The sequence below is a fragment of the Rhamphochromis longiceps genome, linkage group LG19, assembly GCF_057381845.1.
Source record: "Rhamphochromis longiceps isolate RC_006_pf linkage group LG19, R_longiceps_female_GT1.1, whole genome shotgun sequence".
NCBI lineage: Eukaryota > Metazoa > Chordata > Actinopteri > Cichliformes > Cichlidae > Rhamphochromis > Rhamphochromis longiceps.
Genome location: NC_140575.1, coordinates 31,283,306 through 31,310,030, shown reverse-complemented (window position 1 = coordinate 31,310,030; position 26,725 = coordinate 31,283,306). Strand labels below are relative to the sequence as shown.

The 26,725-nt window shown below is 42.4% G+C and overlaps 4 protein-coding genes across 8 annotated transcripts in view; all 4 read right to left on the bottom strand.

Moving 5' to 3' along the window:
- The window catches only part of flvcr2a (FLVCR choline and putative heme transporter 2a), a 28,865-nt gene extending 18,518 nt beyond the window's left edge, over nt 1–10,347 (bottom strand). For 2 of the 3 annotated variants that reach the window (XM_085391184.1, XM_085391185.1), the window contains exon 1: nt 9,269–10,347. In XM_085391184.1, coding sequence (XP_085247310.1) covers nt 9,269–9,832 — 564 coding nt within the window. In that variant the 5' untranslated portion in view covers nt 9,833–10,347. Of the gene's footprint in view, nt 1–818; nt 7,470–9,268 lie in introns of those variants that run through there. The other variant, XM_085391186.1, reaches the window with a different exon arrangement.
- Nucleotides 10,348–10,604: 257 nt separating this feature from the next.
- LOC146647135 (jun dimerization protein 2-like) lies at nt 10,605–15,455 on the bottom strand. The gene is made up of 4 exons (XM_085390513.1): nt 15,225–15,455; nt 13,165–13,382; nt 12,212–12,316; nt 10,605–12,099 (listed from the first exon to the last, which is right to left on the bottom strand). Exons 1-4 carry the CDS (start codon nt 15,310–15,312, stop codon nt 11,914–11,916), a joined length of 597 nt encoding a protein of 198 aa, XP_085246639.1. The 5' UTR covers nt 15,313–15,455; the 3' UTR covers nt 10,605–11,913.
- Nucleotides 15,456–15,708: 253 nt separating this feature from the next.
- fosaa (Fos proto-oncogene, AP-1 transcription factor subunit a) lies at nt 15,709–20,853 on the bottom strand. Of its 2 annotated transcripts, XM_085390512.1 has the most exons (5): nt 20,779–20,853; nt 18,512–18,612; nt 17,604–17,831; nt 17,168–17,275; nt 15,709–17,047 (listed from the first exon to the last, which is right to left on the bottom strand). In XM_085390512.1, exons 1-5 carry the CDS (start codon nt 20,792–20,794, stop codon nt 16,379–16,381), a joined length of 1,122 nt encoding a protein of 373 aa, XP_085246638.1. In that variant the 5' UTR covers nt 20,795–20,853; the 3' UTR covers nt 15,709–16,378. The 2 variants fall into 2 exon arrangements, with proteins under 2 accessions (XP_085246638.1, XP_085246637.1); XM_085390511.1 differs by lacking the exon at nt 20,779–20,853 and having other exon boundaries at nt 18,512–18,872.
- Nucleotides 18,916–26,509, bottom strand: mlh3 (mutL homolog 3 (E. coli)). 2 transcript variants are annotated; one of them, XM_085390507.1, is made up of 12 exons: nt 23,510–26,509; nt 23,322–23,423; nt 23,138–23,217; nt 22,901–23,005; nt 22,721–22,805; nt 22,563–22,631; nt 22,339–22,447; nt 21,520–21,679; nt 21,407–21,430; nt 21,211–21,289; nt 20,956–21,107; nt 18,916–20,852 (listed from the first exon to the last, which is right to left on the bottom strand). In XM_085390507.1, exons 1-12 carry the CDS (start codon nt 26,001–26,003, stop codon nt 20,781–20,783), a joined length of 3,531 nt encoding a protein of 1,176 aa, XP_085246633.1. In that variant the 5' UTR covers nt 26,004–26,509; the 3' UTR covers nt 18,916–20,780. The 2 variants fall into 2 exon arrangements, with proteins under 2 accessions (XP_085246633.1, XP_085246634.1); XM_085390508.1 differs by lacking the exon at nt 23,322–23,423 and having other exon boundaries at nt 18,920–20,852.
- Nucleotides 26,510–26,725: the final 216 nt, after the last annotated feature.

Sequence of the window (26,725 nt, the reverse complement as noted above, 5' to 3'; positions counted from 1 at the left end):
GCCAGCTTTTTAGGAATGATTACATCATCATGAGGTTTGTTGCTCTGCTTAGAACAAACTGATGAAACACAGTTCCTTTTAGATTGATTTGACTGAGCTTGTTGTACCGGGGTAGCAAGTGACACAGGGTGCAGGGCTAGTGGCTGCTGAACAGGAGGCTGAACTGAGGGTGACTGAAACAATGGTTGGGATGACGACGGTGGTGGAATTGGAGACTGAGCTTGAGGCCGGGCGGCTAACTGAGCTTGAGGCCGGGCGGCTAACTGAGCTTGAGGCCGGGCGGCTAACTGAGCTTGAGGCCGGGCGGCTAACTGAGCTTGAGGCCGGGCGGCTAACTGAGCTTGAGGCCGGGCGGCTAACTGAGCTTGAGGCCGGGCGGCTAACTGAGCTTGAGGCCGGGCGGCTAACTGAGCTTGAGGCCGGGCGGCTAACTGAGCTTGAGGCGAAAATGGTGGTGGTGGAGTTGGTGTCTGGGCTACAGGCGGCTTCTGAGCAGGAAACACAGGACACTGAGCTACAGGTGGCTGCTGAGCAGGGGACTGAGCTGAAAGCGGACGGGCAGCTGACTGAATAAACATAGCTCCAGAATAAACAGATCCAGACGGAACAGTCTTAACTCCTGGATCTGAAAAAACATCAGGCGCACAGTCTTCTGAACCAATGGGAAAATAGTCATTCTTAAAACGAAAACTCTTATTTTCCCGAACCGGAGAAACACGAGCTGTAGTGTTCATGTAGCTGGCGTTCGCAGCTTTGGGGGAAACAGTCTGTCTATCCCTTGACAAAAAAGGCGAATGAAGGGAGACTCTGTCACTCACCCTAGGCGGTTGTTTGAGCTGAATCCCAGGCTCCTGCTGGAGCTGTGAGTGCTGGCTGCGTGTTCGCTGCCTCCCTGTTGAAGAGGGAGCGGCGCTGGCGGAATGTGACGAGGGAGGACTCTGCTGTGGCTGCTCCTGCTGTGATGTGGAAATGCTGGGTGAGTCAGGCGGCACGATAATAATCCCTAACATCTTGTAAAAGGCTTGTGCAGGCGTGAGCTGATTGCTTGCAGGCTCGTAGTAATCCTCCCGGGACCGGCTGGAGCGTTTTCTGCGAGACCTGGGCGTCCGCGGGGGGGAAGCAGACGAGTGGGCCGAAGGGTAGGCTGCCAGCGAGGAACGGCAGCACGGAGGCCCTCCAAGCGCTAGCCGAGTCCCGTCAAAACGGGAGCTGCGCTTCCACGGTGAGTCCGCTGGATCCATTACTGGTCGCGTCGTTCTGTCAGGGCTCTGTGTGCGGGCAGGCAGAGATGAGGATCCAAATGCAGGACTCAAACACAGAATTGAAACTCAAAAAACCTCAGCTTTATTGCTGGCAGAAAAACAAACATGGAGTGAGGATGGAACACTGAGACCAAGGACACACAGGCATAATTCTGAGGGTACGACGCGACACTGAGCATGGGAAAACACAGGGCTTATATACACAGGGTAGTAACGGGGGAATCGGCAACAGGAGGGAGACACAGCTGGGAGAGATCAGGGCTAACGAGACGGGGGAGCTAAGCTGCACACACTAACATAAGACAGACTTTCACAATAAAACAGGAAACATGAATTACAAAACAAGCATGCAGACTTTACACTGAGAGACAGACAGAATGACACATGGAATCTGAACTAAACTAAACGTGAGATATAACTGAGAACAAATCCTTAAGCACGGATAAACAGAAACAAGAAATAATAATCATCATCATCACTACGAGAAGAAAACAATCCATGAAGCAGAAATAAACCAAAACATAATAAACTCAAAATACTGGGTCCAACGGACCCAGAACCGTGACACATATTAACCTTAACCAGAGGGTTTTAAAAAAACAAACCAGTGTTTACATACCATATCTGCTTCTGCCATGGCCTGGTGGACAAGAAATTGGTTAAGGGTTCCCCGAGCTTTCACGCCCCTCATGTTCTTCATGTGCCACCACTAGAAGCATGCCTATGGAAAAAGTGCGCCAGCACACAGTGCAGTGCGCTTTAAAGGTGTTATCGTGCATTTTCCCAGCCAGGTGTTTTCCTTTTCCCATTCCTCCCAGTACTTTTGCAGCCTATTTTTCTTTCTCTGAAGGGAACAAACATTGCTGCTCTAATGCTGGGCTTATACTGTGTGATTTTTGGCCCATTTTGAGACGATTTTTGAGTCGTGCGACCGATTTGGTGATCGGCCCGATTTTGGCCTTCATCGTGCATCGTTTAGTATACGTGGGGTAACGAGAAGCACACTGCTCACGCGCAAACACGTAAACGTCGGTGAAAAAGACTGCGCAGCACGGCAGTGCAGCGTGTGATCTGGACACAAGCGATGGAGGCACAACTTGTAGAACTTTGGAAAGCTCATCCGAGCCTTTTCGATGTGGCATCACAAAATTATCACGACCACAACAACCGTGAAAATAGTTGGATTTACACTGCTGCTCAATCACAGCTGCCTGATCATGTTTTTCATTAGCAATTTAGCAAAGTTGATGGTGGTGGTGTGTGTCTGTGTGAGTGAAAGACAGAGAGGGGGAGCGACAGATTTTCTGTTATAACCTTCATTTTAAGGAGGCACAGTGTGAGCACTCAGGTCGCATCAGAGCATCGGGTGAGACCCTGCATCGTGACCTACCAACTTCTAACCCCTGCGAGTCAATCGTGCAGTTTGAAAATCGCACAGTGTAGGGCTGCACGATTAATCGTTAGAAAATCGCGATCTCAATTCATGCTTATGTGCGATCTCATTTCCAAATGACAACGATTTAAAAAAAAAAAAAAAGACGACGATTTTACCGCATTTTGATCCGGGACGTACTCTGCTGTGCCGTGTGATGCTAAAATTAGCAGGGAAAAAACAACGGAGAGCACTTCAGGGATGACGAGAAAGTGACAGGAGAAAATCCGTCCCGGTCAACCACCCAAACATCAATAACGGGAACCTTATACAGCGCTACAGTGTGTGAATGGGTGGATGACTGGTTGAGTAAAGCGCTTTGGGGTCCTTAGGGACTAGTAAAGCGCTATACAAATACAGGTCATTTACCATTCCCTATACACGTCGAACTCCCGCAGGCACAAAGAAATTACGGAGGCTATCACTTATCACCTGACCAAAGATATGGCTCCCATCAACACTGTGCAAAACGAGGGATTTAGGAAAATGATCAACACCCTAGACAAACGCTACACAGTGCCGTCCCGCAACTATTTTTCTATTGTTGCACTACCTGCTCTATACACGCAGCGTCGAGCAACGGTGGAGACGGAATTTCAAGCAGTACAACATTTTGCGGCAACAACAAAACGTGAGACATTTGTTGTTTTTATGTTTATTTATTGTTTTTATGTTCAGTCTTAACTGTTACGAAGTTGATGTGCAGTTAATAAGTGCAATAAATATTTATACTGGAAAAGAAAATCGTGAGAGAATCGTGATCTCAATTCTAAGCCAAAAAATCGTGATTCTCATTTTATGCAAAATCGTGCAGCCCTAGCACAGTGTCTGCCCAGCTTTAGGTTTACTGTCATCCGAGACTTGCACCGCAGTGTCGGCGTTTGTTTCCCTGTTGGCCATGCTTCTTGTTGTGGTCATCTGTTGTCTTCCAGTATTTTCTCTGTAAGCGACCTTTCCTCGACCAATGAGATGAGCGGTAATCTGAATTGTCATACTCGAATTGTCATAAGTGTGCTGTCAGCTCATTGGTCACAAAGCAGGAGAGGGGCTGGGAATTATGTTTTCAAACAAAGCGTTAATTCCATTAACATTTATAGACTACTTTTGATTTTCACTGTATTACGGAACAAAGTGCGTCCCTTATCAGCTCAATACGGGACGATTCCGTATTTTAAGGGACGGTTGGCAACCCTAATCACAATAAGACTTTATTGTACTTCCTGGAACAATATGATGCGTTATGAGCTGTGTAAAAATAGATATACGAAAACATTTAGTTAATTTAATGTAAGTTTTGCACATTAGAGTGTAAACAAATCACTCAAAAAACAAAACTGGGAGATTATGATACCTGGGAAAGACTGCGTGGAAGTAAATACACTGACCCAGCAAAAGATGGCGACAGTGGTCACGTCATTTCCCATTTGGATGCCTCGTTCAAAACCAGCCCGGTCTCCCAGCAAACAAACATGAAATAGTTGGCGTTTGTGTTCGTGGGTAGGGAGCTTCAAGTGTTTTTCGTGACAAGCAGCACAACTTTGTGACTTACGTATTTCAACAGGAAGTATACATTTGTCCAGGCAAGCGGGGCAACCAAGAAAACAGCAAAGGGTTGGATTTCAGCGCAAGCGGTGATATTTTTCTAAACCTGACACATTTTTTTAATTGGCTAAATCTAACAAAATCGTTTTTACGTTAGGTAAATGTTTTATTACAACTTTCCTGATGTAGCTTTGATGTCTACAACACTGGGAGTCATCTCATTTCAACAATATCTGTTTTTTTATTGTAATCCCTTTACTGACTTTTACTTGCATATGCTTTCCATACAGAACTTACTACAAAAAACAAAACAGAAAAACCAACACTGAAACGAATGCAAACGAATATTAATCATTAAAAAAACAAACCTAAACTGAAATGAGGAAGTCCACTCTGGAAACTAACAGAAACTAAACTGAAACAAAAGTCTAAGTGAAATAAAAATAAATGGTAAATAGCCTGTATTTATATAGCGCTTTACTAGTCCCTAAGGACCCCAAAGCGCTTTACATATCCAGTCATCCACCCATTCACACACACATTCACACACTGGTGATGGCAAGCTACATTGTAGCCACAGCCACCCTGGGGCGCACTGACAGAGGCGAGGCTGCCGGACACTGGCGCCACCGGGCCCTCTGACCACCACCAGTAGGCAACGGGTGAAGTGTCTTGCCCAAGGACACAACGACCAAGACTGTCCAAGCCGGGGCTCGAACCGGCAACCTTCCGATTACAAGGCGAACGCCCAACTCTTGAGCCACGATCGCTAACTAATGTCCCGCTCCAGTTCACATACAGAGCTATTAGATCAACTGAAGACACCATTGTCTGAGGTTCAGAGGCTGTCGGATTGGTGTGCAGACAACAACCTGGACCTCAATACCACCAAGACAAAAGAGCTGGTAGTCGACTTCAGAAGGAGGAAGTCTGAGCTGCAGCCTGTCAGCATCAACAGGGAGCGTGTGGAAAGGGTCTCCAGTTTTAAGTTCCTGGGTGTGCATATAGACAGACCTCCAATGGAGCTCAAACACCTCGGCGGTTTTAAAGAAGGCCCAACAGTGTCTCCACTTTCTGAGAACCGTCAGAAAAATGGACCTGAAGAAGGAGCTGCTAATCGTCTTCTACCGTTGCTCCACTGAAAGTCTGTTGACATACTGCATCTGTGTATGGTTCTTCAGCTGCACCATGGCACACAAAAAGGCACTTCAGAGGGTCATTAATATGGCCCAAAAATCACTGGACATCCTCACCCTTATCTGAAGGACCTGCACAGCATTTGCTGTCTCAAGAGGGCACGCAGCATCCGCAGGGTGTTTAAGCTGCTGCCGTCGGGCAGGAGATTCAGGCTGCTGAGGTCGCGGACAAACAGACTCAAGGACAGCTTTTACAACAGGGCAATAGCCCTAATCAGTGCTAACAGTTGACCTGATTGGCTACCTCCCTGGACTTTTTGGGGGGCCCATAACATAATAATAATAATAACAATGTGAAATAAAAACATAGACTCATTCTTTTTATTCATACAGTCATTCTTTTTATTTCTTTTTATTTATTAAGTTAAGTTACTGTGTTGTCTTGTTTTTGTTGTGTTGTGTTGTGCGTAATGCCGAGTGGGACAGTTTCCAATTTTGTTGTACTATTGTACTAGACTGAGGAATGACAATAAAGAGTTATCTCTTATCTCGTTACCTCTAATTGGAAACCTGACTTTACAGTTGCCCCACCTGTCAAATCTCACGCTCGGGGGGATTTTTTAAAAATATATTTCTATCCTCCCAGCAATTCATCCTTGTCCTCTGAGGCGAGCATAATCTCTACGTTAAGTACAATTTATGCAATCTATATGAATCCTACTGTCAAGAGCACAAGCAAGGCTTTCTAATGACGCAACATTTAAGGGAGGACTCCTAACAGACAACATGTACTTTTCCAAATGTTGCATTTGAACAAACCACAAAATTACTGGAATAATATCTTTTGGACAGACAAGCCAAAATTGGAGCTATTTGACTGTGATGCGCAGTGTAAACCAAACATAGCACAACAGCACAAACACCTTATAGCAACTGTCAAGTTCAGTGGTGGCAGGTTGTTGATTCGGGCTTGTTTTGCTGGCACAGGACTTTGCACTTGCAGTCAATGAGTCAACTATGAACCACTCTCTATGCTAAAGTATGCAAACATGAGACCATTTGTCTGACTGAAAGCTTGGCCAAAATTGATTTATGAAACAAGACAATCATCCCAAAATAAGCACAGCAGCAAATTCACAACAAAATAGCAGAAAAATTTAAGAATCGAGGTGTTGCAATGACCCGGTTAAAGTCCAGACCTCAGTCTGATCGTGGGACCTTGCAGAAATGAATGTCCTCAAACCCCAATGAACTGAAGCAATGCTGTAAAAAAGAGTGGAAATTCCTTCAGAGTGATACGAGACTGATAAAATTCCATAGCAACTGATTACATCAACCTATCACTGCTAAAGGTGGTTCTATAAACTATTTAATCATCGAGTGTACTCCGATTTTGACAAGGCTGCATCGAGTGCAGTGAAAAGTTTACTATTTAAGTTTAGAATTCTTTTTTTATATTATACTCTTCAGAAGGCGACTTGAGGCGACTTCTGTTGTGATTTGGCGCTATATAAATAAAACTGAATTGAATAGAATTGATAATTTTTCTTCACAAATCCCTCAAACTACACTGTAAAAAGGTACTTAAACATTGGTGGGTCTGTGTTACTGTCACATATGAAAACACTATCCTGTATATCAGTAAGTAAACTAGTTCTCTGCAGCTTGCAAGGATTCTGGGTACAGGACTTGTATTAAGTGACTTGTAAGGATGTGAAGTGATCATCAGCTTGTGCAAAGTAAACAAGAATAAAATTCAGTGGAGATGTAGCCACAGAGCGGGCAGATCATCTTAAAAGAACCGGTTAAACATCCTGTGTGCACAGTGTCATTTCACATGTTTGCAAACACATGTAGGGGAGACTGGCTGTTTGCTTTAGCATCTGTAACTCAATTAATTTTTGCACTAGTTTTCAGACTTTTACATAAAATGCCGACATTTGTTTTCTGCTCCCTTTGGGGTCTATTTTCAGAAAACAAATATCCTTTCACTGCTACGCAGACGACTGCCAAATGTATTTGCCTTTAGCACCAAATGGCCCAGGCTCCATCCAATTTTTTTGAACTACCTTGAAGATGTCAAAGCTTGGATGGCTCTGAACTTTTTGAGTTTCAATGAGAGTAAAACGGAGGTGATTGTATTTAGACCTAATAATATTTCATGCAACCCGCTTGGGAATTGTGGTTGGCTAGGGTATTATATCAAATAGCATGTGACAAATTTGGGAGTCATTATGGACGCAGATTTTAAATTGGACAAACATATTAGTTCTGTGTTGCAAAAAAGCTTTTTCCAGTTGACGCAAATAGCAAAGCTGAAGCCAGTTTTGTCAAGACGTGACATGGAGAAGGTAATACATGCCTATATTTCAACTCGGCTTGACTACTGTAATGCACTTTATGTTGGAGTCAGCCAAGGATCTGTTGCACGTCTTCAGCTCGTTCAAAATGCTGCTGCCCGCCTCTTGACTGGTACCCACAGGCACCAATCCTGTCTTCTCTTCATTGGCTTCCTGTTCATGACAGAATTGATTTCAAAGCGCTGATTTATAAATGCCTTAATGGTCTTGCTCCCCCATACCTTTCTGAGTTACTTCAGCCTTAGATTCCTTCGCGGACCCTCAGATCAGCTGACCAGCTGCTGTTGGTTGTCCCAAAATCAATCTAGGCTAAAATGTAGAGGAGAACGAGCCTTTTCAATTATGGCCCCCAAACTTTGGAATACGCTGCCTTTAAATATTAGACAGGGATCTTCATTTTGAAAACACACCTTTTTTCAATAGCGTTCAGACTGGTGTGAGTTGATATGTTTATCATGTGTATTATTATGTTTTTATGTGAGTGCAGTGGTTTTATCTTGTGTTTTATCCTTTTGTTTCTGTACAGCACTTTGGGCAAACTTTCTGTTTTTAAATGTGCTACATAAATACACTGAATTTGGTTTTGGGATTTGGATAATAAACAAAGTTTAGTGCTGGTCAAAACAATTACTTTTGTACTCTCCCCCCCCAATAAAAATCTACACGCAGTTGTTTCCTGCCATGTCAATCATCATATGAAATCAGGAATGGAAGTGGGTAGACACCGAAGTGACCATATGAGTCCTATCTCATCTCTGATTGGTGGGATTGGCGGTGCTACAACTCTCTTAATTTTACAAATATACCCAGTCTCCCCCATTTGGTTTGCCAATTAAGGACAACACGCCCAAATAGAAATAACCACTGCAATGGCAATTCATTGATATTGACGGTGCAGTTTAAATATAACTGGTGTAGTGGGTGTATCCATCACTCACACTGTTTTCGAACAATCAAAAACAAATTCCTTCAGTTTTTACAGATCAGATTTAGTCAGGGCCTCTTTGCCTGGTGGACAAAGAAGTATACCAGGTGGCACAGAGGGACCCCCCAAAACCCACAGTTCACTGCCTGCAGAAAGTGAAGAAAACACACCTGATATTTATCACAGCGCAAATTAATGCCCCCCCCCCCCCAAAAAAAAAACAACAACAACAACAACAACAAAACAAAAACAAAAAAACAACAGGAACCAGGCACCAGGAAAAACATAGCCAAAGAAGCAGAATATCATTATTGGCACATTTCTATCATTATTTACAAGCTTTATCAAAACGTCTAGTTTTATACAGCCTAACATTTGCATTTGATTAAATCCATAACTTATTGTTCTATAAAGTTGGAAGGATAAGATTAAGTCAGCTGGGCCCAAATGGAAATATTTAAATTGATTCCACTCTAAGATGTTCATTGAGCCAGTCTACTCCAAGTTACTAATGTCTATAAATGTACCAGATATTAGGCATTATTTTTCATGGGTTTTACGCAACAAACAGAAATTGAGGTCTGTTTAACCGACTCCCTGTGTTAACTCACCTGGTTGCCAAAAACTCCAATGGAGCAGGCGGTGGAAACCTCATTCGCTCCGAACCACACCGACGCCAGGCGGGAGGGCATCCCGAGGATGAAAACCTGGGCAAAGGAACTCATAAACTGTCCAAGCATGGTGACCCAGAATAGGCTCGGTTTGGCACTGGCCACCTTTATCCACGTCCCGGCGCAGTTGAGCGCATTCGCAATCAGCGCTGTGACCCGCAGTCCCTTAATATCCAGGAGCCAGGTGACTGGGAAAATGAAGGGGATGTATGTGAGCATGTAGACCATAGACAGCCAGTCCACCGCGAAGGCTTCCACCTTGTAGAACTTCATAATTATGTTGCTGATGATCGCATATTGGATCCATTGGTAAGCGTTGATCAGAGAGTAAGAGCTGAAGAGGAACACTATCATCCATCGCCTCCTGTATAGACGCGTAGTGACCCCCAAGTCGCTCTCCCTGTTTATGATCCCGCTGTGTTCAATGGGGTCCGCGGCAGCTGGACCTATTACTCCCATGTGTGGACCATTCTCCGTCGTATCCGGAGCGCACCTGTCCCCCATTATCTGCTCCAGAAATGAACTGAACTGAACTGAAGCACAGCCACCGCGACACTAACCTACTTAAGATGTCCTTTAATAAAGAAAAAAGAAAAGAAAAAAAACGAAAATAGGAGGGAAAAAACCCAAGTATCACTTTCGTTCCACGTGACACTGCCAAAAACCATTCAGCTGTCGGACTTCCTCTGTGCCTCGAACCCCTTTAGACTGATCAGCCTTTAATTGAGATGTCTAACCGGCTCCTGAGTATATACACTTGAGCTTTCTGAGAAATTCCCTTTGAAGAACGTGTTGACACCGACTTTTACTCCACCCAGCTGTTGAGATAAGAAATGACAGTGGCTGTTCCTCGGGAGCTCTGAGAGAAACCCTCAACATGACAGAGCAGAGATAACCTCTGAAGACGACACAGTGCAGTCTGTCTGAGCTGCTCATGTCAGTACTGTTGCATGTTTCGACTTCATCCCCTGTTGCAACACAGCAAATTATCACTATGCCGCAAAAAATACCCACTCGGAGCTCAGCTAACTTACAGTAACGTTGCTGTCAGCCTACTTCTCTCCTGAAGCTTTAGTTCCTTTTGCCTCAGCCACTGCGGTTTTAATCTGCGTGTTAAATCTCCTCTGATAACAACAACGGGCGTCTTTGTGCTTATTTGTTCGTGCATGCTGAGAATTTGGTGTTTTTCTTATTTCAATAATTTAAAAAATGATTTACATGTCTAAACCAAACGATGGTCCACATTTAATCTAAAGTAGTATTTTATTATTATTGCACATTAGTTACTACTGGACCTACAAAGAATCCATCATGACTAAAAAAGGTGGAGAGGTATGGAGCAATATATTATAGTTAATACATTTTAAGTAGTTTAAAGATATTTAAGTGTGCCTCTTGGCATAGGCACACTTAATAAAGCAGGAAGGTTAATGAGCTGTGCTGCAGCTCACCACAAGATGTCAGGGTTTACCAGAAACTTTGCTCCTGAAACTTTTTTTTTTGTGCACAAAATATTATTATAAAACGTCTTCCATTTTGCAAGACTCAAAAAAATATTATTCAATAATTTTAAAAAAAGAAACTAGACATTTATTTCTTAAGGAAATACAAAATGGGATTTTGTGATAGCTTATATGCTTATATAACACCATATACAAAAGAATAAAAACATAAACATAATTGCTAGTAACAATATGGTAACAGAAAATAAAGTACAATGTAAACACTTGTATATATATATATGTATGTGCATACATGACGCCTGCGCCAAAAAACAATGGAATAAAGAAAAAATGTTCAGCTGCTGTGCCAACAAATGAAAAATGCTTGAGGTTATTTATGCGATACAAAGGCTTCTTTGACTGTGGGTTTATACAGAAATAAAAAAAATCATCTGCATGTGATGGTTAATGTATTCCAGTAGTTATTTTTTTATACATATATAACTATTTCCCCACAGATTTCAATGATATTTCTACAATTCCCTGCATGTATTTTAACAATTGAAGGACAGTCAAGGTCACATCATGCTGCAAAGATGTCTATTTGTAGCCTGATAACTTACAAACACTGTCTCTTTGGGGTATCGCCTCTTCCCTGCATGGAAACAGTGACTTAGTTTCATCCCACACAGCAACAAATAATCATCTGTGCAGCTGACTGATCGAATGCAGTTCTGTTTTAGGGTTAACTACAAAAAAACAAAACAAAAAGCATTAAAACACAGGTGTAATTACTGGAAATATATCAAAGTAATGCCTCGTGTGTGGCTTGTAATTCTACCAAAAGTTGTGCTGTGTTTTTTTCTTTACTTTCACACTAATTGTGGCTGGACCTGTGAAGACGAAAATGAAGAATAAATGAAAAAGCAAGAAGGAACAATAAAAAACAAAAACAAAACAAAACAAAGACTATGAAAGAAGATTGATTTAACTGCCAAAACAGTGTCTAAGCACAGTGGATCCACATTTTGTGGTGTAGCGCTCAGTGGCTGGTTCTCCTCCACGACCGAGGCCCCAAACGTAAGTGCTGCTAGTTTGTTGCTTCTTCCCAATCGTAAACTGTAGGAACTCGCACTACAACCTTCACTTGGCCTCCAGCTGCTGCAGCAGGGGGCTCACCTCACCCTCCGGAGTTTTGACACTGTCTGTCCTGACAATACACGTGGGGCGGTGGCGGTTGAGCATGAGGATCAGCTGCTGTCGTTCAAGCTTCAGCTCCTCGATCTGGGCTTTAAGGTCGGAATTTAACATCTCTAGCCTTTCCGACTCCTGCCATGGGATTGGAAGGAAGACAAAGTAATAATTGTGGAAAGAGTGAGACACAAGTTGAGTATGTGAGAGTGTGCAATCATGCAAAGGAGGCTCCTTAGATGTGCCTCACCTTTTGTAGATAATCTGTCCTCTCCTTCTTTTTGTTTCGACAGCGAGCTGCAGCCACTTTGTTTTTCTCCCGCCTTCGTTTTCTCCTCTCTTCCTCCTCGTCTCTCTAGAGACAGGCACAAGAGTTTTAAACACACCTTCAGGCACAATTAATCTGCCATACAATAGCAGGCAGTCCATGAACAGAGTAAGGATGGGAATGTGTATGTGTTAATATTAGTATTTAACCTACTGGGTTCTTCTTTGCTATCACTGTAAACAAGTCAAAGTGACATTTCCCCAAACTAAAGACCTTTTGGTTTGTTTTTCCCTCTACATTAGCGTGCAAGTCCTTCTGTTTCAGTCATGGTATGCATAAAAATAGAAAAAAAGCATTTTTTAACCTGGCACAGTCTGGCATGCCTAAGCATCCTTGAACGCCAGGTAATTGATGAACCCGACGTGTTTTTTTTAAGGCAGGAGAAGTCAAATCTCCCCAAGAAAACCTGTGCAAGTGTATGGAGGACGTGATTTCTCACGGACATCTGACACAGCGGGAAAGTTCCTATAAAAAGCCATTTCTTCTCATTGTTTTATATATGTAGGGTGTTGTTGTTTTTAACTCTATTTGTAAACACTACTTTGGGACAGCATTAAAAAAACTACCTGTACTTCTGCCACTATTACTAATCTACCTGCTCTATAAACTACATGTCCCTTTGTGTCCACTAGATGGTCCTGTTGAATAAAATATAAACAGCAAACATATTTCTTTAGGATACAGAAGCGAGATTTTAAACACAGTTAGCAGACAATTTCCATGCCTTTTTTTTAACAGCAGATACATTAAAAGCACACCTTGGAGCCACTTTTTAGAAATGAACGTTTAAAAAGAACATGTAAGCTGAGTAAAAACTTAAAACGTGGCCTTAGTTTAAAGGATAACGGTTATCAACTGATTAGTGTGTCCTATACCTCAGTTTTGATTATTAGAGGCCTCTTCCCCAGACTATCCAGGAAATGCAGAGGTGATAGCATTGTCCCAAACTCCTGGAGGTCGCCAAATTTGAGCTTGTCAGTCAGCGTGGTGGCTGTGATCCCAGCCAGTGGGCCCAGGCTGGGCAGGGAGCCTGCTGTGACAGAGGGATCTGGGATTTGTCCTGGCATCGTGTCAGACTCGGTCGTGACCACAGCTAGGCGGGAGAGGGAGAAAACGGGAGATATACTCAGACAACAAACCAAGTCAGATTAAGGAAAACACATAAAAAACTGAATACATTACAGGAATGCTTTACATTTATGAGTTGATAACAAATATAAGTGCATTATGTACCATCTGTTAGAGGGCTTCAATGAATCATTTGCAAAAGGTGGACTGATGTTGTTTTTATTCAATTTTGCAATATTTTCTAAAAAACAATTTCTAAAACTTCAGGGATCATGGCAAGAAAGTACATCATCTAATGCTACAAGGCCAAAAAGAGAGGTGAACAACACTGCAAAGACTAGACTCAAACAAATTCTACTTTATTCCAAGGGGCGCTAAAGGTAGCAGTTGCCAAGAAATAGTTACAGGGTGACTGTGATTTCCTGAATATGAGACATATCGAGGGGGGAGAGCCAAAATTGAGGATAAAGACGTGAAATTATGCAGCCAAAATATAGCATAATGCAGTAACGTTTAAGAAAATAGTTTGCTTTCTTTAGCTGAAAAACAAAGTTAACTGTGTGAACACATTACCACAGTTTTGCACAGGCAAATATGTAGACAAGGACACTTCAGCATATACAAAGACGGTGAGAGCCACCCAACATACAGGAAGTTACTACAGCAGCTCAGCGGATGTCCAAGTCACATGAAATCCCCCCAAAAAACTTCTGATGTACCTTTATCCCACATCACAAAAACAACCAAGGCAAATTCTAATTAAAATATATAACCACAAGAAACAGCAATCTGGCTTTGTGTTCTTTGTGTAGACTAATGTTTATTAAAGAGGGGGGTCAAATCGCAGTGGCTCTCCTCAGAACATGAACTCACAGGCTACATAATAATCTCACATGGGAATAACTTTTAGTTTTGCAACTTCCTCAAAGTTCAGGTTATAAAGACCAAGAGGAAGTAGAGAGGCCATAAAAAAAACAAAACTCTGCTTGCAATTAAAGCATAACAGCCATGATAAAACGGAGAAATAATGTGTGAGCAGTTTAGCTTGAAATGAAAGCAAAAACACTTAAAGCCAAATGTAACTTTTGCTTATCATTTTTTCTATCCTCAAAATAAAACCCCAAACACACATTATGAGCCAGTGACTGCCATCTGAATGTTGATGCAGGGGCCCCGAAGGTGGTTTTAAACTTTCTCTACTAATAGTCACTTTATTAATGGCTAATCCTGAATGTCCCATAGAAACAACTCGCTTGGTCATGGTTTATTATCACCAGACTATTTGTTTACAATGCTGAAACCCCCAGGCTATGCATGAAAGCACATTTAGAGCCGTTTAATAATGTAATCGCTTGACCAGTTATATAGTGGTGTAGCTGAATTGGTCAACTTGAAAGCGGAAGTTTTTTTTTTCTACAGTGCGGCATTAAGCCCATCTTACGTAACTTTGTGTTTCCATCAGAGACCTGCAGTGATAAAATGTTACAGCTTTCCGTCCACAGCCGCTCGGATAACCCGCATTTTGAGAATCAGTGCGAGGCACTAATGTAAACGGCGGACTAGACAAAACAAGAACATTTTGTTCTGAATTGTGCACGCCGTGATTCATGAAAAGGGAGCATGCAAACAAAAGAAAATGACCTTTCTGCAGCACGATCACTAAAGATGTCAGGTTTGCTTTGACAGAGAAATTCAGAGAATGCATCGATCGCACCGTATAATCGAAAACATCAGACCTGCCCGCTGCCTCTTCGCAAACTATGCTCGTTATGACCTATGTGTGGCGCGCCAATAAGCTATTCAGCATGTACCAAAAATAAATAAATTAAATATGCAACTCTCGACTTCTGAAGTTTTGTATACCGACCTGACTTTGATCCCAGGTGCAACAAATGTCCTTTCTTCTGGTCAGCCGAGGGTCGAGAGTATATTTTAAAAAGTGGAAATCGTTGCATCAGCCCGATTTTAAACGTGATCCCAATCTGGGAGGATTTGGGAATGCGGAAATTAGGCTATGCCAGTCAAACGTAAGCAGGGATGTTAGAAAAAAAAGTAGCCTACATAGTGGGGGCAGAAGTGGGGAAGTCGCACCGCTCCTCCCATAAAGAAACAGGGAGGCTGCATACTGCTGCTGCCGCTGCAACCACAATAATACGACTCAGATGCAGGCCTGCGCTGGAAAAACAGTACGGCCACTGATCTACAGTGAACTCCCACCTCCGCTTCTTCAACAGCAAATATCTAAAGGGTACTACAAATAAAATAAAAATATTTGTATTTGAAATATTTTAAAGGAATTTTACTTTAAGTTTCTTTGGAGGAAAAACCCCCTCATAATTCAAAGTCCACAAAGTGATCAGCACCGAGCACCACTGTGAACGCAGATTTATTGTAGTTATTCAGCAGCATAGTTAAGCAATATATGCCCATTTTACTTGTTTGTTTGTTTTTAAATTTAAACAAATAAGTCAAAGTCTGAAAGGTAAAAAAATAAATCATAAGTTACATCTTGATAAGATATATATATCTATATATATAATAGTATATAGCACTGAATGTTTTCATGGAAAACTTTCAACATTTTAACAATGAGGTCAAACCACACTTGATGAGGTACGCAGGTACTTAGATGGATATGTAAAGACATTTACATCAATCAGTACACTACTGACACCAAAAAACACAAAACCATACTGTTACATTAAATTCCATGTTACAGCTTAGATCTAGTAACAGATCAGATATGAGCTTTGAAAATTATTTGGAATTTTTCAGCATGCGTTTAAAATCAAAACTTACTTCAGTCCTTTCGGTTAAATTAAAAGCCATGCTTTTAGCTACATCACTCTGTTGACTATGTATCTGAAGAGAGTTTATATGTTTGCTTAGTCATGTACAAGACTTTTCATGAATGTGTTCCTTGAAGCATTACAGCATACGTTGTTCATATCATTTCAACGTCGGGAACCTGCAAACAGAGAGACCAGAAAGAGATCAAACAGATCAGCGCCTCTTTGCATTTTATAAGGCTAGGAGAGTCGGAGAGTTGAGGATGTCGACAGAATCGCCCTTGCTTCCTCCACCTTTGTGGCTGTCTAGTCCCTCTGTGAGAGAGTCCAGCTCAGGGCACGCAAATGTGAACACAGACAGGTAGCTGCTGCAGGTAGGGGTGGAGGTGACCACGGGAGTGCTGAGAGGCTCCAGGTCGCTGGAAACCGACTTATACAGAGTCTCCCAGTCCGAGACCCCGAGAGAGCTACTCAGATCTATGTCTGGCACGGATCGAGCTGTCTCCATGGGAGTCTTCTCCTCCAGCGTGGGTAAAATATTGTCCAGTAGCCCCTCCTTAAGGTCCAGGGAGGGCTCGAGATCACAGATGTTGATTTCAGCACTTGCACACAGCAAAATATTCGAGTTCCCAGAGATGGCTGTGGACGGATCGCTGGGGTCGTCCATGTCTTGGAGTGATGGAGCTTCTTGCGTGCCATCCTCTGGAAGCCTGTCCTCGTCTGGACTGGGCGGTAGGCCTGGAGACCCTGTGGACTCTTGGAAAATGGATTCAAGCTCTTCTGACACCTGGCACACCGGCTTATGTGTAGCAAGAATAAATTCGAGCCGTTCTTTCTCTTTGATTAGGTTGGCTATTTCGGTCTCCAGGGCAGCCTTTTCCTCCTCCAGCTTGTCTGTCTCCTTTAAACAGATCGACACCAAAAAATCATCCATGTGGAAAATCAAACAAACAAACAAAAAGCAAAACACACCGCAGTAGGTGTAAATGACAGCTGAGCAAATTAATCACTGTTTACTTACAGCTTGCAGTGTATCTGTGAGCTCCCTCCTTCTGTTGCGACACTTTGCTGCAGCCATTTTATTCCTCTCCCTTCTTATCCTCTTCTTCTCCTCCTCCTCAGGAGACAGCTGGGATGTAAGGGAAATAATTCAGTCATTACCACGAAGAATCCAGCCATTTCTTCCCCTAATCCACAACACCCGCTCCCAGTTCGCCCTCTGAAGAGTGGCAAAAGCATGTTTCACTGCAATGCGTCTAAAAATAGACTATTGTTGCAGACTTGCTGTGACCTGAATATAAATTGACTGCCTAAGGAAGGCACACAGCCCGCACACGGCACCAGAGGAGCATGCACAATAGCTCGGCTGCACACAAGGAATTCAGATTGGCATATGCAAATTGACACTATTGACTGTTCTGTCCAATAGCAGGTAGACTTCATCAGAGCTAACCTACCTGCTCTGTTTTCCCCTTTCTGGCAGCATTTTTTCCCTTACTCCCGCCCGCTTTGGGTGTTGCCTGGTGAGAGCTTCGCGGTTCATTGGCTTGCTTGCTACCCAGAGACGGGGAGACAGATGTAATAATCGTAGGCTGGACCATCCACTGGAAATCTGGGGTAGAGGAAATTGCTGTAACCGTTGGAACAAATGGAGTGTCTTCAGTGCTCATGTCTTGGCAGACCTCCTGAAAAAGCAGAGATAGTACTGACAATGAGGACTACAGTTACATTTATTCATTTATACCAGAGGTTTCACGTGGCTCTGATTGTGATGCTGAAAATCAATAAAAGCCTCTTAATCATTTGTTTATAGTCTAAAACAGAGGACACCCTGCATGTGGTGTCTCTTCTTGAAATATACCCGACCAGAAATAGCCTTCTCCCAGATCAATATTTGACTTTATCATTGTTTCTGACGTCAACACTGACGCAGAGATGCTGTGGAGTCTCCTGAATGGATTTATTTTTCTCAATGAACCGCTGCATCGACACGCTTGCATTTTGGTCCCAGGACGTCGGAATCATAACAACCGACCTACAGGGCTATTTTGTCACATTTCCACATGCACAGATTTCCGATGTCTCACGTCTTATAGGCATATATGTATATATAAATATGATGCTTTAAAATTAACCGCATCCAGTTAATTTAAATCTTATCAATCAGTTCCCCCTCCCCCCCACCACAGAGATGAAAGCATTTGAGCATCCAGTCTGTGGCTCACTTTAAAAAAAGAAGAGAGAGAGAGAGAGAGAGAGAGCGAGAGCGAGAGAGAGAGAGAGAAAATGGTGATCTTTAATCTGTTTTAAACGGGGTGCCTCCTGGGTAGCGTGTTAAATAAATGATCAACAAAGCCATTCATACCTTTGCATTGCTCTCTGTGGAGGACGCTGGAGAGCTCGCCTCCTCTGGCGTCTTCTGGCAGAGTGTCCCGACAGGAGACTCTGCCCGGCAGGTGGGGGAGACTGAATCCATGTCAGGCGTCAGGTTGTTTTGATACATCACGAGGAGAAAAAAAAAGAAAAAAAAAAGAAAGAAAAGCAAAATCACACACACGCACACGCACGAGTCCTGATTAATGACAAATATGACTGTGGCCTTCCGCTGGGGAAGAGCAGCTCGGGTCTTTTCTCCAGGTATAGTCTACCTGGTAACTGGACGACTAGAATGCAAGCCCCTCCTTTTATGCTCTGCTAGAATTTTATGAATGAACCAAGACTGTACCATCCGCGGAGGGGGGGGGGGGGGGGGGGGGTCAGACTGACAGCCACATAGGCATATTTTGGAGTAAAAGGCCATCCTGTTGACATTTATCCACCATTATATGCACTCCATGAGCGATATCTGACACTTTATCCCTTTTGGTTTGTTTTTATTTACGCCAGTTAGGCACCGCAAGATGACCAGACCCCCCCTCCCCTCCCCCCCTCTCTCCCATTCACAAAAATGGCTATCGGCCTCTTATTAATGCAATATGGGATGAAAAACGCGAGTCTATTTATAAATATGCCTATGTAACCATTTCCTGGGCGATAAAAACTTAACGCCGTGCTGTATCAATTTAGTCAAAGGTTAAATAGAGCCGTGGTGGAAACTGCTCCTCTTCAATAAAACCTCATTTGATTCCAAGGTCAAGTGGACATGTTTTGCTCGACCATTTTAAAATACACACTGCAGCTCGCATTTATATTTAGCTCCATAATTTATCCGAATCCAAAAACCCATCTCATCTCCATTCGCCATTTCACATTGATAAAATGCGGACTATGCTGGGAGGTTTTAGCTGTGTGACAGGCATCTGTTGTCGAGCTCAGGCTTTTTTTCCCACCGATGATAAGAATCAGGGATTGTTCACAGACATAATGAAATGATGCTGAATTGTTTACTTGGGAGGGACATGTGGGGGCGGGCAAGTCACGTGGCATGACCCGGAACTGTGGGGGAAGAAGGGGTCTGCAACACAGCTGCTCAATACTCCAATCACAACAAAGGAGCAGCGCTGCGTCGATGCTGTGCGCCTACTGTACCCGACAGCGCTCTCGCTTCAAGTCTCTCTGCCGCCCAACTCTAGAACATGTCTGCAAGAATGTGCTGCTGCAAGGCGCGGAGGCCTGCAAAGACAGCCAAAAGCTGCTATACATTTTAAGACAATTAAACATAGCTCTCCAATTATTATTAATTCACTTTGTACCCCTTTGCTCCAACTGGGAATTATTTAAATGGCACAGCCTACCAGAGTACGGTTACTGATTATGATCATCCCTTTATGACCACAGTGCACCATCTCCTGGTGGCTGATTCAAGCACGTTAATGCACCATGTCACAAAGCTTAAATCATATCAAACTGGTTTCTTGAACATGACACTCGTGTCCCCATACTCAAATGACCTGTGTAATGCTATCATATCACTATGGTCAACAATCTTGAATGTTTCCAGCACCTTGTTGAGTCTGCCAAAAAGAATTAATTATAAGAATTTCTTATAGTAATATCTATTATTTTAAATAAATCATATCTCAATGAGCTATCAGCAATTTTTTTGTGAAGTAACATAATAGGCAAAAAATGTTTGTGGGAACTGAAAACTCCCAGAATAAAGTTGTTAAACTGAACATGATGCGCATGTGGAAGCAAAGATGTGAAGGATTTTCATAGCACTGACATTTATAACATTATGAGCGCCACACGATAAAATCCAAACTACTACAGCTAACAAAACTTACTGTTACTCAAATCATGTTACATACGTTATACTTACAGTCCTTTTTATATGTGGCCAGAGAGGTTTGGATAGCTTCCCCCCCCCTCAACATATAAAGTAATTAATTGAAAACAGCATTTTATATTTAGTTGGATTATCTTTGTCTAATATTAAAATTAGTTTGATGATCTGAAACATTAAGTGTGATAAATATGCAAAAAACTAAGTAGTGTGTAAGAGGGCAAACAGGCTTTCACAGTGCTGTATATATCTTACTATGACTTTCTGTTGCTTTAGATTACAAGAAAAAAGCTTGAGCCATAGAATTTGGGCAAAGAAACAGGAATATCTGAACCATTTAATAAGTTATGAATCTTTTTTTTTTCTTCTTAGAAACAAAACAACACATTTAAAAACAAAATACACACCCTTAAGCATTCCCATATAGCTTCCATGCTTTATACATTCTTCTCAACTTTCGGAGATTGGGTTTCTGGACTTCCTGCAAGGACAACAATACTTAGTCATCATCACAATATTGCACTGGACATTTCCTTGAATCTGACTTTTAGTCCAGAGTTCAAATGTGCAATGTGTTCTGGTACCGTGTGGTCTTTGTCCAAATGAAGGACGTCTACGAGGGGAACAATAGATGGACGGCCATGAGCACACTGGAAGGGCAGCTGGCAGGCAGACAAGGATGCCACCAAGCTGTGGCATTCATCTCTACTTAGGGTGTCGTTGAATTTGATGGCACCTGTTCAATGCAAGCATGTATAAAAATAACAAGCATAAAGATTTCAGGCTCAGAATCACAGAAAAAATATATTCAAGGCCTGAGAGAAGCTGATTGTCTTTACCGTGGCATGCCAGTGAGGCGAGCACTTTCAGAACAGTGAGAGGCAAAGTTCCTCTCACTCTACCTGTTGAGCGGAGTAGCTGGGGAATGAAAAAAGACCAAACCAAACCAAATATATTACTCCAAAGCAAATAGTACATACCATTGTGCATCACAGAACTTTAGTACATAGGAAAACAGACAAAAAACTAGCTTACCTCAATCTGCTCTTGAAGATACTCCTGTCAGATAAAATTAAGCGGTACATATCAGAGAACAGCTTTGTAAAAGCCTCACTTAGCAAAAACAGTGAAACAGTAAACAGTTTTACCTCAGCAATTGGCTTTATAACAGATGGTCTTCCTCGCCTCAGCTCATTACTCTCTTTTTCCATAAAACACAATGGCACTTTCCCGACAAACACTTTTAGATCTGCTGCCCGTGAAAAATGAACTTCCAGGCCCAAACTCCTTAGATGTGGCTGACAGGACCTGTAGGAAAATACAAGAACAGTCTATGAGTACTAACTAAATAACATCTGAACACAAACTCTATGTACTACTGCTAGTCTACAAAGCTTAAGCATGTGGTGCAAAAAATACAATAAAGTAGTATACTTGACCATTTATTAAATTGTATCTCTAGGCACTTTGTTTTTCAGAATGACAATGACTCCAAACACACTGCCAATACAGTAAAAACATGCCTGGATAGAAAAAATATATATGCTGGAACACTATCATTCATGGACCGGCCTCCCTAGAGGACTACAACATTACTGAAGCAGTGTGGGACCATCTTGACAGAGAACAGAACAAAAGGCAGCCAACATCCAAAGAACGTCCTTCAATAAGTCTGGAAAATCCTTCCTGAAGACTACTTAAAGAAAGAAAAGCTTGCTTAAAAGACTTCAGGCCATTCTTAAGGATAAAAGTGGTCACCAAATATTATCACAACTTTACAAACTCTGTTTTTGCCTCATATACTCCATTTCCATGAACATTTTCAATAAACAACTGCACCCATTTCCCATTTTCCTAACAAAATATGAAGAAATGAGGGGTGTTGGAAGATATTTACTATATGTATTCTGTCTTTGCAGGCTTTCCCTCTTTGCTTGTTGCCCAATACACCCAATAGATTTCCATACCTAAGCAGCCTTATCTCCTCTTCTGTTAGACTGATCCCAAGAGGTGGCAAAATGGTTGAAGTACACAGGCATCTCTCTCCTGGGACATCTGGGTCATCTGCATATGAATCTGTGACAGCACAAACAGCTATGACTGCAGAATTACAATAAGCACCTATTAACAGCATTATCAGTGTTTCAATAACAAAACTAAACTACTGTTCACTTCTTCTTCTTTTTTTTACCTGCAATTAAATTTTCAAGTCGCACTCTTTCATGTGCAGCATGTTGATCTACCAGCACCAACAGGTTTCCTGTTTTGTAATTGAAAATGTACAAATAAATAAATAAACATGTCTCAAGAAAACAATAAATGACAAAGATTTAATGTTTCTAACTTCACCTTTAGTTTCAGTGTGTTCCACCAGCTCGTCATCCTTAGTACTAATAAGGCACGCAAGAAACTTTTTATCCACCTGATGAATAACCTATAGGAGAATTGCATCACAGCTTTATGACAGCGTTTTACTGAAATTTGTAAAACTGCTAATAAAAAGTGGTAACAGCTGAGAGATTAATTTGCCTTCATGGAGTGAATCATGGACTTAGAGAAGCGGTATGGAAAAAGGACGTTGTGGATCTTTACGGCCAGTCCGTCAGCTTGTCCACTGGAAATATCCACACCGACCTGTGGAGGGATGATGTAGTATCAAAAACAAAACCACCGAAGTGAAATCTGACTTTGTGTTTTGCTATGAGCCAATCAGTTCGAGTCATTACTAAATCGAGTTAATACAAAGTAAAAATGTGTTTTCATTACCATTGGAGGGCGGACAAACACGGGATTATTCCATTTTGAGTACAATGAAAAAAGCGAGTTTGAGCTTTCACCAACATCACCTGTAAAGACGAGATAATAAAAGGCTGCAAATTATCAACTGCATTTTGTACATTATCTGAGGTCATGACCTTACAGCCTACACGCTTATAAATCTGTGAGGTACCTCTACAATCAGGCCCTGATCTAATCACCCTTTCTGGTCTGGATTTAGGCAGGAATGGCAACACTAGATCCACCTGAAATGGGTAACACCTGTATTCCATCCCTACATGGACATGACGGCATGCATTAAAACAGTAAACAAATTATCTGTATTAATGTGCATATGTGCAATTTTGTGTGCTAACTTACCCATTTCAGAAATGACACTAACTGCTATATTGGTGACATCAGACGTGCAGCGCACTTGAGTTTCCTCCATAGCTGGGTCCTCATATTTGCTGAGCCCGGTCACTCTGTTCACATAAACCGTCTTTCCGACAGATGCGTCGTACTGCTGGAGCCAGTCGCTCGATGTGATAGCCTCTTCATTCATAGCAAGTTCAGGGTTTAAAATGCAACCTGAGGCTGGCCTCATATTGAACTCAGGGTCACAGGGAATCTCATTGCTATCTTGGTTACTGTCAATTCCAGTACTGACACAGATAGTATCCTTTGAGATGCTTCTGGAAAAATCCAATGATACCTCTGAATCATCTGTCCCATGTTGTTTCAAATGACGGAGTTTAGCTGCCAAAGATTTTTTACCTTGGTTCTGTGCTGATTCTGGTTTTATCTTAGTGAAAATAGAGAGAGTTGGCGGGCTTTGGAGGCTGTTCTTTGCCTCATCTTTGTCCTGCATCTCATCTTCTTGTTGAACTTCCTGGAAAATTGATGTATTCAAAACAACGCGGTCTGTCTGAGGAGTGTCGTTCTTCAAATGAGCCTTGGGTAACTGTGATTCGAGTTCACCAGATTTAACACACGTTCGTCGAAACTTGTCAAGAGATCCAGACAATTTATGGCATGAAATTATCTTGGAAATCTTTGAGGGGACAACAGAGGAAGAGTCTCTGTATTGTTTCTGAGAAGATCTGCTTGTGTCTAGTGAGATTTTGCGTTTCGCAACAGAAGCTTTTTCTTCAGATTTTACTGTTAAACTTTCCTCCTGAAATACTGGCCTATTGTTTTGCAAAAGGTCCCAACTCTGCAGACGCTCTTGAATATATTGATCAGACAATCTGATCTTTCTCTTACTTACTAAAGTCTGTGCATGGCAGCTTGTATCCTGACAGTCAGGTACTATTCTCTCAGTGTAGTTTAAAGCAGGCTGGGCTTGTTGAATGAAGCTGTCATCTCCTTCTTTTAAAAGTAGCTCTCTTGAAATATGCAAAATATTAGAACCTTCCCCAGCTTCACTATATGCGGGCTCCACTTCTTTATTAATTTTATAAGATAAAGGTTCCACTGTAGCCAGATCAGACATCAGCTCATCGCTACATGCATTGTTTAAACATTTTTCACTGTGTACATTTTGCAACTCATTTGTACTTATCTTTTGCTGGCCTGGTTGTTCACTTTTATCCGATCTAGCCTCCAGGCAAACACCATCTTTAGAAACACTGTCACCTGTGTGATTACGATGAACAGATTCAGATGCCAGTCTCGTGCCAACGCTACAGTCCATTGTAGAAATAGTGGTAGCTGTTTGGCCACCTTTGTCACCATTCTCTTCTGGTTCTGTTTTGCCAGTTCCAAACACTCTTGGAGATGCATAGTCCAAGTCGTCTTGAGTAATGACAGCCACCAAGTTATCCCTCCTCAGGAAAGCTTTCACTGCTTCTTCAACACAGAGCAAAATGCCATCCCAGTCTTTGAACTCTATTAGAGTTTTGGCAGGCTCGAGGGAAATGTCATACTCCGAGTAAGAGCATTTAATATTGATGATATACACTCCATACAGATCTTGGCTTCGCTTGTGCTTTGGACTTCTGATGACAGACTGCCCATCCGGACTGTCATTCTTCTGGTTCGAACTGGTCAGTCGGCGCAGGAGAACATTCAGCAGCTTGTGAATACGTGTTTTCAACAGCAGTCTTTCATTCACATACAGGAACTGTAAGCTGTTGTTGTAGTGGCCCTCTCTGCCAATGTAACCCATCACTTCAAACTGTTTGTATGTGTGGCTGATTTCTCCCAGCTTCTCTGCTCGCCCGAGATTATGTATCTGAACAAACCTGTGATAAGTGTTTCTTGCTTTCGGGAGCTGCACCATCATGGCTCCTGTGCAGTCATTCTTCAGGGTGAAGGAAACAGAGGGGTGCATCAGGGAAATAGCTTCCACTCTGTGCCTGATCCTCTCACCCTCCAGGACGGCATCAACCCTCTTCCTTCGGACAGGCATGTTGTGGAAGAAGTTACAAATGATGACAGTTGTGCCCGCTGAGGGTCGAGCAGCCTCTGCTTCAAAGACCTCCAAGCCCTTCCCCTCCTTGAATATTTTAACGTGTGTTTTTACAGATGATCTGGTCCGGGAGGAGATTTCAACAAGTGTGGCTAAAGAAACTAAACTCGCCAAGGCTTCCCCTCTGAAACCATACCACCTGAGGTTGTCCAGGTCCGCCACAGAAGTGCATTTACTTGTGTGGTATCTATTCCCAACACAGGCCATGTCCTCGGCGCTCATCCCAGCACCGTTATCGATCACCTGAATTTTAAATGCCTCCATGTCCATTCGGACTCCCACACAGGTCGCCCCGGCATCGATGCTGTTTAAAATCAGCTCCTCCACACACTGCTGAAGCGAGGGGATAGCGACACCGGAGCGAAGCTTCCCCTGAACCTCTTTGGGTAAACACTTAATCATAATGGGAATTAAATTCAGTTCTCTTTGTATCTGTGGTCTATCACCTGTACCGGCGACCGCAAAGTAAGAAGTTAGTTAACCGTTGCTAAGTAGTTAATGCTAGCTAATTCCAAAGGGGACTTTTTGACATTTTGAAGTAAAACCTCTTTCATATTTCATTAAATATGATAAAATATTTAGCATAATAAAACCATGCCCTCAAATACCTCAGCTGTTGTGTACAGTCAACGTGAAACAAAAACACAGGCCAAAACCGCTTAAAACTGGCTAATATTATAATACTGCCACCTTCTGGTGTGGTTGAATTTACTGCTGCGTTCGCGTCGACTCGGAAACTTCTATGCGTATGACTTAATGACTTCAGCTATATACAATGCTAATATTAATGTCTACAGTTTGTCATAGTCACCCCTTTCGATTGCTTACACTTGCGTCTTTGTAGCTGGGAATTCGGAGCTTTACTGGAAAATTTCGATGACCGCGTTGACTTGAATGTGCCATGTTTACCAGACATCTTCTTTCGTAAGTTAGCCTGCTTTTACTGCATACCGCCACCTCCTGTACGGAGTGTGCTGTTCAATGTGCTTATACACCCAGTCAGTTTTCCTTTCTGCAGTTAAGAAGTCAACAAAACAATTTCAGTCACATCTCCCTCAGTTAGCTTGCCCACTGTATACCTCGATATGGATAAAACTCAAGCAAACTCAAGAGTGGCCAGGCCT